The sequence below is a fragment of the Vespula pensylvanica genome, chromosome 4 (assembly GCF_014466175.1).
Source record: "Vespula pensylvanica isolate Volc-1 chromosome 4, ASM1446617v1, whole genome shotgun sequence".
NCBI lineage: Eukaryota > Metazoa > Arthropoda > Insecta > Hymenoptera > Vespidae > Vespula > Vespula pensylvanica.
The window spans coordinates 7403294-7418823 of record NC_057688.1 but is presented as its reverse complement, the minus strand read 5'-3'; the positions used below and the strand labels follow the sequence as shown (position 1 = coordinate 7418823).

Sequence of the window (15530 nt, the reverse complement as noted above, 5' to 3'; positions counted from 1 at the left end):
ATCTTTCCTCACCACGCGAAATTTATCGTCCTTCCTCGGCGCCATCTTTAAAACGCCGCAGCAGCCGCCGCGGTTGTCGAATAAAAAAAAAAAACAACAAAAAAAAAAAAATAGAAATAAATTAAAGGAAAAAAAAAGGCACGAAAGAAAAAAAAAAAAAACGCCGTCCGACTACGAATTTACCTCGCCTTGAATTTCATATCAAGAGAAGCGAACGAAGGCGATGATATTTATCAACAATGAAGGAAATACGGAAGAATATAATTGTAAACGGATTTTCTCTCCATTAATCGATCTTCTTCATCTCCTCTAGTTTCTCTCTCCAATTTTCCCTTAATTTTTTTCCTCGATAATTTTCTATTTCCTCTTTTCTTTTTTTTTTTTTTTTTCGTTCCCGCAAACTATACCCCTCTTTCAACAATTCCCGGCCAACTATCAACCGAGTGAAAAAAGACAGACAGACACGTCCAAAAGGGCGCGCGAACGTCGACCAGCGACGGCAGACTGCGCGAGAACACCGAACGTTCTTTCTTTCCCACCCTCTTCTCTTCGTCGACCGCCTCCACCAACCCCGTCTGCCTCCTCTTCTGCCCTCGTCCTTGGCTCGCGTGCGCACAGGCGCCCACGAACCAGACGTGCGACGCGCACACGACTACCACGCGAGAAACTGCGCGCCAGCGCACTCGTACACTTTGCACCCCCTTCGCTCCTTCCTCACTCTCTCTCTCTCTCTTTCTCTCTCCGTTTCTCTCGTCGTCTATATCTTTCTATTTCTCTTTCTATCTTCATCGTTCTCCGTCCCCGGTCGTCTCTTTAACACGCGCAAGCTAGACGTGCGGCGTACCTTATTCTTCCTTGTCCTCCTATTATTCTCTCTGTCTCTCTCACCCTCTCTCTCTCCTCATGCTCCTCCTCATCCTCTAAGGCACCACGTCAGCAGCGAGATAGCCACACGCGTTTCACCCTTTCCACAGCTCCCAACGAACCCTCCAACACCCCCTTCTAACCGGCCAAGACAAGAATGTCGACGTTCTGCGGCGTAGCATCGCTTTCCACCCCCTCTTCATTCTCTCTCGCTCTCTCGCTCTTACCCTTCCTTCCTTCCTTCGATCGTCCTCACACGACTTTTCGTTATTCGGGACACCGATTTTCGCCGATTTTCCACCTTGCCGGACCTTCCTTCCGATCGATTTTGACGGTGCTAGACGTAGGTATCTTGTGTACAGATGACTTAACCATGAACCATGTTTCACGATATGAGCACGTTATATATGTGTTTTGAAGGAAACCTTGATGTATATTATAAGGAAGTACGTTCACTATCCACTCGTACTTTTATTCTTAAATATTGATAACGCATATCGAAAAATATATTACGATAAGATATATATAATCTTTTATGAATTACAATCGAAACGATATTAATAACGATCGAGATTAGCTCAAGCGTTTTTTGTTCCAATTGTTAAGCTATCTATCAAATTCGAAATTTTTTAAACGCTCGTTTGCGAACGATAATACGCGTTAATTGCGTAGGTGTTAGAATAATAGCAAAACCAATGTTAGATTTTGGGGAATAAGAGGTGAAGCAGGATATGGGTAAATTTTCTATTTTCTTAGGGTAAAGGTTAACCGCAAAGAGACTATTTCCGGATTTGTTATCGACGAAGTAGCTTCAAAAGCTGCTCCCGCGTCTTTTACGTCGAGTCAGCACGGTTGTCCGATCTTTATCTTTCCAACGTTATATAGGATTATTTATTTCGAAGGTTCTTTACCGAGTAGAGATTATGAATCGCTGATACTCCGAAGGTTTTTCTTTCTTTCTTTCTTTTTTTTTTCCTTCTTTCCTTCGTTCTTTAATTTTGTTTTTTCTTTTTTTTTTGTTTACTTTTTCTTCTTCCTTCTTTCGTATCTTTTTACTTTTTGCTTTTTTTCCCGTTCGTAGTGGCTAAATAGTCATCTCACGTGCGTACCTGCTCTTGTATTAGCCGCGTAAAATAAGATTGGCGATACTCGATCGCATGGTCTACGGCTTCTTCCCTGGGTGGCTTAGAGGCTTGGCCTTGTTCGAACTAATTCACTTTGTTCCGACGGTTGACACTCCCTTGAAAAAGGTGTTGGTTAGCGCGCACGCGTGCAGGTACAATAAAAAAATAAATAAACAAAAAAAAAAGAGGATTCACGACAATGAAGTGCTCCTTTTTTCGGTACCCAATCTAACACCATCGTTCATTTACGTATCCCCTATCGGATCTCGATCGATCAAATATCGATACGATACGGACGTATTTTACATTTTACTTTCATAACTTGCATTACCAGGATTAGAAAAAAAAAGAATGGGCTGTTTTGAGAAAGCATTTTTTAACGAGCAATTTTATTAATTCAATCGATCGATCGTGTTAAGGACGTATAGAGGAAAGATCGAACGAAACGTTATTTATATACCTTCTTCTAAGTTAATTAACTGACGTATATATGAGTGTACGTGTATGTACATATATATATATATATATATATATATATATATATATATATATATATATATATATATATATATATATATATATATAGATGGATAGATAGATAGATAGATAGATAGATAAATAATAGATAGATAAATACATATTGAGTTGGTCAATAAGTAATGTTAAAATTTGCAGTATATATTTTACATGTAAATAGACGATACTATAATATATATAGTATTAATAATGATTAATAATACAGTAATAACTTGGTTAATAAGTAATCTATTAGTAGAAATTTTCCATAAAAAATTTATTAAATGCAGTGTTGTTTATTTATATAGATAGAAAATTCTAACATTTTAATATATATATATATATATATATATATATATATATATATATATCAGTGTGTGGGTGTACATATCTATACGTAGAATGTAAATAGTAAAAAATTAAGCTAACAAATAGATCTTGATAAAGATTGAATAATATCACATGTAACTTCATTCCAATAATGTTTCGGATAGTAACGTCGACCTTTCCGTTCACGATAATGTCAAGCCATGCGATATCGCCTCTCCTTAAACCCCACGACGCCCCTTTATTACTCTACTTCTCCTCTATCTTTGTCTATCGATAGAAATGTTTCGAGGTCGCTTACTTCGCGAACAGCGTCTACCTTTTGATGATGAGAAAGACGCGCGTCATAAGATATACGTAGAGAACTATTAGGTATATGTATTTCGTTACATGTTTTTCGATTCATCGACGATCAATCTATCGACAGAATTATTTCGTTTATACTCGTGTATTATCTTTTTCATCACATGTGCATACGCATGTATCTATATAATATGTACATGTATAAACATTTAATTTTGATGTATCTAATAATGATAAGGTACTTATTTTGTACACACACATCGAGATATATATATATATATGTGTGTACGTGTGTGTATATATTTATATTATACACATTTAATATAAATATATACATATATATATATCGATATATTCATGTTGAACATCCGAAATAGTTCTTTAATTAATCATTAATAAAATCTTTTGATAAAGCTCATTATTCATACGTTTATATTAGATGCGTGTTTTGCCGATACTCGATGTGTTATCTTTTTCATCGGACATACATATGAATGTATGTATATATGTACACTTCTAATGTTATCGATAAGAAGGGTACTTACTTCATATATCAATGCATTCATGTTGAATATGCAAGAATATTTCTATGATCAAACAATAACAATTTTTTTTCTATTAAACCTCATTAATTCATACATTTACATTACATACTAGCATTATTACTTATACGACCTTTTCTATAAGCTGTAGATAATCTTTTACATCTTATATTGCAATTTATATTACAAAGGTGTTAACGATGTCTCCTTTCTAAAGTCTGTAGGATCGACTTGCGTGAATTATACATGTACCTCAATAAAAATCTTATACAATATAGAACTTAATACAGAGGATGGACCAAAAGTCCTTAAGTAGGTCAAAAGTTCTTAGATAATTATAAAAACCAATTACTTTTCTTCAGTTCTAGTGTTTCATTCTAAAGAAATATTTTAGGCTAATTTTTTTTCAATATTACAGAAACATAAACTTAATTATAAGTCTAAAATGTCACGAAAAAGAGTAATTGATTTTTAAAATCACTTAAGAACTTTTGGTCCACCCTATATTTCATACTCTATATTCTATATGGTATGCTCGATAATTATAAAAAAGTGATATTGTATTATTACTTTTATAAATTTACTTTTTTTACACTGTTTATAAATTAACATTAGAACTGCTAGACAGACATATCTCATAATACATTAATTTTCATCATTCGCCACGATCCTTCGATAGCTCAGTTGGTAGAGCGGTGGACTGTAGTTGGTTTTATTCGAAAAGAGACATCCATAGGTCGCTGGTTCAAATCCGGCTCGAAGGAATATCCAATTTTTTTGTACTTTTTCTTATTTTTTATCTTTTAATCTATTCTTTCAACGAGATATTTATAAAATTGTAATATACTAATGAGTAAATTATATCCCATGTAATATATACTACATTTTTATAAATTCGATTTTCATCAATAATTATTCCATATACTTTGGAAAATTTTTATCTATGTAATTTTTCATTTTTCATTCAGATGAAATTGCTCTAAATTATTTTAATTTATATTTTTAATTTGCTCTAACAATAATATTAGATTTTTCTCTAGATCTTATCATGTTAAGTAATTGTGCATATAAAAATAGTGATTACAATTAGTATTATCTTATCTGATCACAATTCGTTCTTATCTTAGTAAACAATTACAAAAAAAAAATTATATCAAAAATTTACTATCGATTGTTATCGTAAAATATATATTACTTAAAAAAAGAAAAAAAAATAATCCTGCTCGACCGTGACAGGACTCGAACCTGCAATCTTCGGATCCGAAGTCCGACGCCTTATCCATTAGGCCACACGGTCAGTTGAACGATATTACGTCAATCAAGTACATAACCCAGAATGATGGTTTATTTTTTTTCTTTTTTATATTAAATTATATTTATTTATAATAATAAATCCCAAAAATTTAGCAAATCTAAAAAGACGATGAAATAATAATTAAAACGAAAGAAGTAACCTTGAAATTACTTATATCGTACTTTATCAACAAATCGCAAATTATACGTAAATAAATTTCTCATAAAATACATTCGCTTAATGGAAAAAATAGATTATTACAATAGTATACATATACATATATACAATATACATTATTACAACACATTATTACAACAAAAATTAAAATTTTTTTGTTCTTTCTTCGAACAAATAAAAAATATAAATAATTTTGAAGATCGTATACATGTTTTGAGAGGCTAAACGAATGTATATATATATATATATGTATAAAAACGTTAAGATATAACTTTCAAAAAAAACCTTAATTACATTATTGTTAAATTAAGTCAAATAATTTTTTCTTAAATACCTTATTACGAACGTTTTCATATGACTACTCGATATAATTAATCCAATAGAGAAAAACACCAATAATATCTTCATCAAAATTTTTTGAAAAGGCTTCACTACATTTTTCAGACATCAAATGTATTACACACAATGGCCGACAAGATGTCGCTAGTGTATAACAATTTCATCTCTCTTTGTGTTATTTAATTAAATAATTAAGGTTTCAATTAATTATATTTGATTCATTTAACGAGCTTACAAACATTGGTCTATGATAACAAGCATAATTGTAACATACATAGATAAATAGCATAAAAATATCAACTGTGATAAGCATGACTTCTTTTTTTAGTGATTAGATTAGTTCAGTTTTATTTCACAGAAATAAAATATAAAGATTTTGATATAGTAGAGATACATTATTTAATTGAAAAATTGATTTGAGATAAAGTCTTTTTTTTTGTAGAACTATAGAACACAGGTTTCATATGTAAATATGTATTAGAATATACTTACTGAGTACATATGTGTGTGTGTGTACATATGTGTATATGTATTCATAGCATAAAGAATATAGAAAATATAAGGTGTCTTCAAAGAAATTAACTAAATTTTAGTCGTTTTATAAGTCGAAGACATGAATAAATAAAATCATATAAATCTATAAAATTATAAAAAATGATGAAAATTATGAAATATAAAAAGTTATAAAATAATATGAAATCATATATAATTATTGTAGTAGTAGTTAATTTTTTAAATTATTTTTTAGTCCTGCATTTATATAGAAAATGTTTTATTATATTTCTTGCAGTATATTTTTTGCCAAGTAAAGAAATGCAAATCCAACATATATACCTGCATTTACATATTACTATGCAGATTAAAATATATAAACATGAGAATATATATATATATATATATATATATATACATACATATATATATGCATCAATTAGTTCGTAAAAAATACAATGTAATGAATATGATTGTACTGATCATATTTGCAATAATTATATGCAATTACATATTTACATTTTTTTCACCATTTCTACAATAATGTTTTAAAAATGTACATTTTGTTCGCATATATTTTCATTATACAGAATTATTTATTGAAATAAACTTAATATGTGTGGGAGGAAAATTGCTACTGAGATATTTCATAGGCATTGAATAAAATCTTTATATTTCAGCAAGTTTATACTTTTTGTGTAGAAAACTCACATAGCAACAGGAAATCCCCATGTACATCTATACATTTATATATCTATATAAACATATATATATATATATATATATATATATATATATATATTTTGAAAAATGTTATAGTATCATATATCATTCTTAAATTATAAAAAATTTATTTATATAGAGTTAAAAGTATCTATATGAAAATTGTGTACTTGCTAATTAATTCTTTTATTACAAATAAGTTTCATAATCTTGTTCTATATAAAGTATTAAAAATGATTATCAAACATTAACATCAATATTTATCTAATTTTTAGCCAAAGAGATAAGATTTCTTATTTAAATACCAAATAAATATTTTTCATTGAAGCATTTTCATTGAGTTAAGAGATACTACATCAATAACCTAAAGTTTTATCAACGAAAGTAAAAAAATACATTGGTATGACCAATAAAAAAATAATCTAATATTCTTTTATGTGAAATAAAGATATCCAAAGTAATTAATTTGTCATATTAAACGATATTTTTCATTTCACATTTTTACGCGCCTTCGTCATATTTCTACAATAAATTAATTATACAATTATCTATAACTTGTTGCACCTAATACAACACATGTAAATTTTTAAAATATCTAAAAAGAAAAGGAATTTCTATCTAAGAAAAAATACTTCATACATGATGATACAACTATAATCCAATGTTTTAAGTTCAATTTTATAACAACAAGATTTATAATTCACTTTCTTTTCTGAAATAGTTATACAGCAGCTTTTGTTAGATAATTTAAATTTTGTAAATATTATTTAATATTTATATTATATTACATATTTTATTAAACCATCAGAGAATGTCTGTGCTGTTGTATCTTAAAATTTGTTTTACATAAATTATATTAATCTAATTAATCGTTATTAATAAATGTATATATACCAAATATCGAAATAAAACAAGATAATATCTAATCTTCAGATTTTTAGAACAATGCGTTTGACTTTTCAATGCATATATATTCAATTATTTTGTGCCCTCAAAAAGTAATTTTAAAATATATCTCTCCACAAGTAACTACTCTTACCTTAATTTGAGATGAAATAGGATGAAAAATTTTGTTTCTTTCTTTTTTCTGTTTTTTTTTTTTCCTCGTAGATAAGGTAAGTTTTGCGTAGTTAAATAATTGTTAACAGGGAGAAATGCAATTTTTTGTGATATATCACGTTTGAGACAACAAAAAAATGATACAATTTCGCGTGACTTTTTATCATCATCGGTATAGACATATGTAATAAGAAAAATGCAATCCGCATTTCTATACTGTGTCTCACATTTATAGTAATAAATAAAAATATAAAAAATGCATATATATATATATATCTGTAAATATGAATAAGTTACAGAACAAAATAATATTTCGTGAGATTTACAACTTTTTTCTTCATGTGGAAAGATATAACCGATGATAATCGTTAGCTCCAAAAGCACAATTACACTTCGGGCATTTCCGTTGTCGCGTTTCATATCGCGTACGCAAGCAATCCCAACAGAACACATGAAAGCATTTAGTTAATACAGCATCTTTGCGTTTCACTTTACACGAAGGACATGTTAGCGTTTCTTTATATTCCCGTAACTCTTCTGCCATTACTTCGTCTAACGTTTCCGCTAATTCTATTTTTTTCATTCTTTCCACTTTACGTCGAAGTTGAGCTATTTCTTCCTGTAAAATAAATCGTATGTAATAATAATGAGAAACCACATTCATGTCTATCAATTGTCCCAGAATTTCTATTTACTTGTAATCTTTTTGTTTTATATGCTTCTGCTTCCAAAGAACTTGTCTTTTCAGCTACAACCTGCTGTGCTTCCTTCATTTGAGAATGATATTTTTCTACAAAGTTAAAATTACACGTTTTATTTATATAATCATAGTCATAAAAATATCATGTATCCTCTGATTTTTAATGTCTCAATCAGATTACCAAGGTGAAGTTTCAGATCTGCCGCAGACTGTGCACTTTCAATGGCCTTTCGTTTATGCATTTCCATAGCTTGTTGTCTTAAAGCTAATTCCTTTTCAACAGTGGCAAGAGAGTTTTGTAACAACCGTTCTTTTTCTTCTAACTTACGAACAACTACATTAGCGGCTTCTACTTGTGTTGTTAAAGTAGATACTTGCTCCTTTAATACATCTTTTTCTTCCCTAGCTAATTTGTGCAATTGATTGCTTTTTATTCTTTCTGTCATAAGTTTAAAGTTAGCATCATCTTTTTCACGTAACTGTTGTATTAGCCTTGAATTTTGTTCTTGCATATCTTCGAAAGCTTGACCTGTTACTTCCATTTCATTTAAAAGAGCTTCTTCCTCCTGCATCCAGACACAATTCTATTTAGTGTTATGCCACCGTTCATATACATAACAATAATCGAGTTTATGTTACCAATATACATGTAATGCTTGGCACCGTAGTTTCAAAACAAAAAAAATTAACAATAATAATCTGTAAAAAAAAGAAAAGCTAAAGTTAAACAGAATAGTGTGTGATCTACCTGTTTTTGAGAAGCAACTTGTCGTTGTAAGGTATATGCCTGTTCTTCCAATTTCTTTATTTTTATTTGCGCATCTTCATCAGCTAACTTCTTTCGTTCTTCACGTTTACTTTCCTAACATACGAAAAGTAACATGTTTAATTTGAGCAACTATCACATAAGATAGTTATTATTTTTTTTTTTTTTTTAATTAAGACAGTTATATGTCCATATTGCTAACACCTGTATATGAATTGTGCATATGTTAAATAAATATTAATATGCAATCACAGTAAGTGCATACCTGAATTTTTTTTATTTGTTGTCGCAATTCTTCTAATTCTGCTCGCGTCTTACGTTCAGCAGCCATTAATTGAACTTTATCTCGTTGCTCTTTTCCAACTCCTTTGTACATATCTAACAAGAGTTTCATTTCTTTCATTTCATTTACAGCTTTTCTAAAATCGCCATAAAACATCATAATTTTAATCAAATAAAGAACGAAATAAAATCTAGATAAAATGATATATTGGCTTACTTAAGCTGTGCTTTCAAATCTCTGACAAGTTCAGATTCGGCAACTTTTGTATCTTTGGTACGATGCATAGGATCGCGATGTTCAGTTTTAATGGATTCCTTTTTTATATCTTTTTCACGTTTAATATCTTTCTCTTTTTTCAATGTAGGTGATGTCAATGTGATAGAATCCGGCGTACCTTTACTACCGTCTCCTTCTCCTACTTCGATAGTTTCAACTTCCTCATCGACCCCAGATTCTCGTTTTATAGTCACTCCACTTTCTTCCTTTATCTAATAAATTTTTGTCAATATACAACATAAAAAATCAATTTCAATCGTAAAACAAACCTATGTTATTTATCTCTTTTCACCTGTGTAGAAGCAGGTAGCGAATTAGATGCATCTTCCTCTTTTCCACTGCCATCCGAATTATTACCTTCTTTATTTTCTTGTAAAGTTTGTTGACCGAGCTTCGTCGTTAATTCTTCGATTTCTTTTTTAAACTACAAATGCGTGAAAATTAATTCTGTTTCTGTGTATAAATGTATGGTAGTTAAAAACAGTGATTTATTGTTATGATATTAGATCATCTATACCCTTGATATTTCGGTAGAAGCTTCTTTGTATTTGCGTTTATAACGATGTACTTCACCTTTCAATTGTTGATTATGATTTTGTAGCGAAGTTATTAAATGTCTCATTTCTCTATTAATAGGACCCGTTTGTTCATTTGCTGCTAAGTTCTGTTCGAATTCAATACGAAGCATTTCATATTCTTTTCTTAATTGAGCTAAAACATCCTCCAATTGAATACATTCTCCACGTAATTTCTTTTGAGCCATTAATTCTTCGCTCTACACAAACAAGTTGCGTCATACGTTAACAACAATTAATAACATCACAAAAAAAAAAAAAAAAAAAAAAAATATCTTATTAAAAATAAGAACTCTACCTCCATCATTTCTATATGTCGTAGGTGAGCATTTTTGCTAGATTGTAATTGTTGACGAGCATCATCCAATTGAGTTTTTAATTGCATGGATTCATTGTATAATACAGAAAACTGCGACTGTAAACATTTATATTCTGTCGTTTCGACGATTACTGATTCTGGTAGTTGACGTATCTATAGAAAAGAAGAATATATAATAAGGAATAAAAAATAAATGAGAGTAAAATTATAAACGGAGGATTAAAAATACAAATATTTACATCCATCTTCAATTTTTCTACTTCTTTCAAAGCATCGCGATGTTGTTGGTGCAATTTATCTAATTCTTGTAACCTATTGTTTGCTAATTCACGTGTTTCTTCGAGTTCTCTTTGTAAATCCTCAAGCTATAAAAATTTTGATAATATTGGATAACAAACAAACAATATACATGAAACACATATGCAAAATATTTTCTTACTTTTGTTTGTGAAACACTGGAAGCAACGAGAGTGTTTGGCTTATTACTACCTTTTTCATCTGTCCCATGAATTTGTTGAAATGCTTTCAATTTTTCAATAGCCTCTCCTAGATGATGCTCAAGTTTATCATTTCTGGCTCGTACTTTATTTAATTCATACTGTAGATCATCAACTTGATTTCTGAGCTCTGCTGCTAGAGTATCTTTACCTGTTATAGTATCTTGTAACTCTGACATCTGTTATCAATTAATTGAATATTACACATTTTGAGAAAAAAATTAAAATGTATTTGAAATCGATTGGTAAATTCTGTAATAATTACTTTCAATGAAATTGTATGATATTTTTCATGAAGTTGTATATTTATAGCCTGTAGATTCCTATTTTCCATTTGTATTTCAGCATTAGCTCTGCGTACGACTTCATCGATATTTGGTGCCTCCTCTATAATATATTATTCATTACATTAATTTGTACTCTTTCATCAATGAGATATAACACAGGAAAATATTACCTCCATCAAACTCGCCTTTAAGTGCAAGAGTAATCTTTTCGTTCCTTTGAGATAAACGATCAAATGCCTGTACAACTTTGGAGACAGCACGCTTAGATACTTGAACACGATTTGCTAATTTGTCATCTAATTCTTCTTTATCCCAGGAAGATAATTGCATAAGGAAAGATGTGGTAGCTTCACTTTCATCTATAAAATATATTAAATAATTATATGTGTTTTTAAATAAATGAAAGTCAGTAAAAACATCATCTACTTTTATTTTCCGATTCATCAGCAGTCTCTGCATCAAATCTTTGAAGCAATACACGTATATCTTCATTGAGTTGATTCCAGTAACGATTGACAACATTAAGTACTGCATCATCTTGCATTTGTCGTTTTTCCAATTGTTCTATACGTTGTCTTAATTCAGCTTCCATTCGATGCCGTTGTTCTAACCTCTAATTGATAAGATATCAGGATATAGTAAAATAATAAATTATCGAATAAAGATAAATATAATAAATCGTTATTTAAAATGAGTCGATAGATAAAATAAAAAATAATGGGAACTATTAAGCATCTCCGTATACAGCTATTTCTTTATATACGTTTAGATCTTACATGAATTGAAATCTATTGATATCGTCTAAAATTAATTGCAGATATAACCTATAATGCATCTTTCATGAAAATTCATTGCGAAAAAGAACTGCTGTATTTGATCAGCAAACAGATATTTATACCTGTGCCAATTTTTTATTTTGAAATTGAAGAACCTTCATATCCATTTCTTCAAGAGTTGAAATTGGCCCAATAAGAATAGGTTCAAATTGAACCTTCTTAATGGGCGGCTGAGAGCCTGAATCTCCACCATCTGCTGGTCGTTTCGACATATTTGAATAATGTTATATTGACTGCTCTGTAATAAATAAAAGTAAAAAATTGTTTAAATATACGTGCTCGATAATTATACATTATATCGGTATCACTAAGAATATGATGTTTGTTATTGATTGGGACGAAAAGTACCTTAAAACAGATATAAATTCTTCCAAGAATCTCTTTTAAAAACTATTTATATGCCCTTATCCTATATTGTCATTTTAAGAAAACGGAAATCTGTCGAAGCGTTATTATTTCGACAGTTCTTTACATTTTATTAAGAAGGATCCTTCGTGGATAGAAAGTAAGCGCTTATAACGGAAGCCGCCATTGTAGCACAGCGTTTCGTGCACGGCTAATAAAAAAATGAAAAGTACTGACGTTTTGTGAAGACGTATATAACGTCATCTACAGATAGAAGTTGACCAATTGGAAACAAGGATACATATAGTTTCTTGCTATATCGTAAGAAACAATTTGATTTGTTACTTTAGTAACATTGTTGGTGCTTACGCACCATAAGATTCATATTTAACGTATCTTTCTAATAAATAAATATATTACAAAAATTACTCTATATTCGTTATTTTGATATTAATTAATCGCAAATAGTATTCTAAATGAACAATCATTTAAAAATATATCGATTAATAAATGTTTTTCCTTTTATTTTAGCGCGTATAATCCTCTTTTTATTTGAGATTTAAATTTACTTGAATTTACCCGGGAAAATTCAAATGCGCTTTTGTATATTTGAATCTTTCTAATCTAGCAATTTATCTATTACGAAATTATAATCAATAATATGCGTGCGATAAAATTAGGAGATAAGTACGATATTATGAATATTAGTCAACAAATGTTTTGATATATTATTTATTCGCGATATGCCTTTATGTGTGATTAAAAGCTTTTCATCAAGGCTGTTCAGCACCTTAAAAATATTGTATAGCTACGTATCCGTAAACATCGAGTTTCCTTAGAAACCGAAAGACGATGAAATTGGTATGTTAAAAATGCATATAGATCAAACTTTTCATCGCATGGATTTGACTTAATGTGGTTTATATGTTTAAAATCTAAGACATTATGGCAAAAATTAAATCTCTTACTGATCAAGCTTCAATTGTGGTTCCACCACCACCTTCGAGGTTCACATTGAATGAATGGCATCTCAATAATTGTTTCAGGTATTTAATATAGATTTATTGTAACTCTTTGTTCAAATTTCTTTCTTTCTACAATTGATATTGTTTTCTTTAAAAATTAGATATCGATGCTGTATAGCTCAACAAGAATTAGCTGATAGCCTTTTATCAGAATCACAAAGAGTTTGTGAATTAACTGCTGAAACAGCTAAAAGTAATAAAGAGGAAACAGATCATCGACTTAAAGAAAAGCTAGAGGATATTGATTTTCGTAAAAAGGAATTATTAAGAATAAGAAAGGAAGTACTTCTTGAAGTTGATGCTCTTTCTATATATAAAGAACGTATTATGGATGCACTTTCTTCTGTAAAAAGAAATGCTCTTATTATTTCTGAAAAATGCCTTGTTGCAAGGTAAAAAATTCTAATAAATGTATCTGATATTATCTTGTTTTTTTTTTCAAAATCATATATTTTACTATAAAATATTATGTGATCACAGAGAACACAGATTAGGAATAGATTTAGTACATGATCAGGTTGAAGTAGAATTATTGAAAGAGTGTGATGTGATCAAAGGTGCAGAGATTTTGTTAACACGCATTTTGGAACAAACTCAAGAACAAATTCGTAGATTAAAAGCTACTCTTTATTATATGGATCATGATCTTGAAGATAAGGAAAATAATTTACGCATTGATAAACATAATTTAACGCTAAAGGAAACTAGTTTGAATTTGAGCCTTTATCATGGAACTGCTCGTCTTGACCCGTCGTAAGGCATATATTTGTTGTATAAAATTTTGTAGAAAAAAAATTATTTTTTATTATACCCTACTTCAGAATGATCTATGAATGATATTGATAAATGTATATGCCTATATAGAGTCATAACATTGAATGAATGGGAAATGCAAACAAATAAGAATATTATAGCTGCTAGTAAAGAGATGAATAGTGCAAGACCTATGCGTGTTTATATTGATACAATGATAAAACAGACAATCGATGATCTAAATAGTCAGAAAAATGCAACGGATGAAGCATTTAGAAAACGTATAGAAGAAACAAAAGAAGTAAAAACAAAATTAGAAGTGCAACATTCAGAGGTATATTATATGCTTCATATATCTATAAAAAATACCATATACCTCCTTTATAATAATAAACTGCATAATTGGAAATACATATTATTTCTAGATAATGCGACAAGCAAGTGAAATGACACGAAACATAACGCAAATAGAAAAATCAATTGCTGAGAAAGAAGCCTATATGGCTTTAGCTCATACAAGATTAGGGAATCGTTGTCAGCGACCTGGTTTAGAGCTTACTAAAGATCTTGTAGAGACATTTCTTGTCAAGGAAGTGTATGACTTACGTGAAATTGTCAAGGAATTACAGCAAAAGCTTTTCGAGGTTGATAATTTACATGTGATATTCATTAAATTAAATTGATTTTTTTTAATCGTTAATACATGTTTACAGCTTCAAGCATCATTGCGTTATTTATTAAAAACGCAAATTCAACTTGAAGAAGATATTAATATTAAAACAAATACATTAAAAATCGACGAGGTTGATTGTATGACACTACGTCAAAGTATGAGTTTTCATGCATTTTAGAAGGCAGAAATATGTAAAAAATATTTTTACAATATGCCTTTTTCAAATATATTACAGAATTACTTTTGTCTTTCTATAATCTTTATATGTATACGTGATTTATAAAAAATAAAAGTTAAAACAGTTTTATTATTACTTTGAGAGAGGAAATAAAAATGATTGATCATTACAATTGGATTGTACACATTAGAAATATTACAGTTCTCAACAATATTCAAAGATTTTACAAATTTCTTCATTAATTTTAAATACGTAGT

At 29.6% G+C, this 15530-nt stretch overlaps 2 protein-coding genes and 2 non-coding genes across 6 annotated transcripts; 2 read left to right on the top strand and 2 right to left on the bottom strand.

Moving 5' to 3' along the window:
- The first annotated feature begins 4345 nt into the window (after positions 1–4345).
- On the top strand, positions 4346–4440 carry Trnay-gua. Its single transcript has 2 exons — positions 4346–4382; positions 4405–4440. It is a non-coding gene; the product is annotated as a tRNA-Tyr (tRNA).
- A 460-nt stretch (positions 4441–4900) lies between these two features.
- Trnar-ucg lies at positions 4901–4973 on the bottom strand. The gene has a single exon. It is a non-coding gene; the product is annotated as a tRNA-Arg (tRNA).
- Positions 4974–6948: 1975 nt separating this feature from the next.
- LOC122628456 (E3 ubiquitin-protein ligase Bre1) lies at positions 6949–12880 on the bottom strand. 3 transcript variants are annotated; one of them, XM_043810788.1, is made up of 16 exons: positions 12648–12880; positions 12362–12537; positions 11890–12076; positions 11634–11822; positions 11442–11563; positions 11119–11355; positions 10919–11044; positions 10659–10832; positions 10303–10560; positions 10078–10209; positions 9726–9997; positions 9492–9645; positions 9209–9322; positions 8642–9044; positions 8456–8550; positions 6949–8379 (listed from the first exon to the last, which is right to left on the bottom strand). In XM_043810788.1, exons 2-16 carry the CDS (start codon positions 12509–12511, stop codon positions 8098–8100), a joined length of 2895 nt encoding a protein of 964 aa, XP_043666723.1. In that variant the 5' UTR covers positions 12512–12537; positions 12648–12880; the 3' UTR covers positions 6949–8097. The 3 variants fall into 3 exon arrangements, with proteins under 3 accessions (XP_043666723.1, XP_043666724.1, XP_043666725.1); XM_043810789.1 differs by having other exon boundaries at positions 11649–11822; XM_043810790.1 differs by having other exon boundaries at positions 8642–9026; positions 12648–12879.
- Positions 12881–13166: 286 nt separating this feature from the next.
- On the top strand, positions 13167–15397 carry LOC122628457 (tektin-1). The gene is made up of 6 exons (XM_043810791.1): positions 13167–13690; positions 13771–14061; positions 14150–14422; positions 14534–14756; positions 14848–15066; positions 15136–15397. Exons 1-6 carry the CDS (start codon positions 13590–13592, stop codon positions 15271–15273), a joined length of 1245 nt encoding a protein of 414 aa, XP_043666726.1. The 5' UTR covers positions 13167–13589; the 3' UTR covers positions 15274–15397.
- The last annotated feature ends 133 nt before the right edge of the window (positions 15398–15530 follow it).

Bases quoted from the DNA above. Each gene is read 5' to 3' on its own strand.
- LOC122628456 (XM_043810788.1), bottom strand. From the start codon at position 12,511: ATGTCGAAACGACCAGCAGATGGTGGAGATTCAGGCTCTCAGCCGCCC. The intron at 12,077-12,361 runs GTATAAATATCT...CTTATCAATTAG, and splicing joins AAAATAAAAAATTGGCACAG to AGGTTAGAACAACGGCATCG. The intron at 10,561-10,658 runs GTAGAGTTCTTA...TTGTTTGTGTAG, and splicing joins GACATATAGAAATGATGGAG to AGCGAAGAATTAATGGCTCA.
- LOC122628457 (XM_043810791.1), top strand. From the start codon at position 13,590: ATGGCAAAAATTAAATCTCTTACTGATCAAGCTTCAATTGTGGTTCCA. The intron at 13,691-13,770 runs GTATTTAATATA...TTTAAAAATTAG, and splicing joins CATCTCAATAATTGTTTCAG to ATATCGATGCTGTATAGCTC. The intron at 14,757-14,847 runs GTATATTATATG...TATTATTTCTAG, and splicing joins TAGAAGTGCAACATTCAGAG to ATAATGCGACAAGCAAGTGA.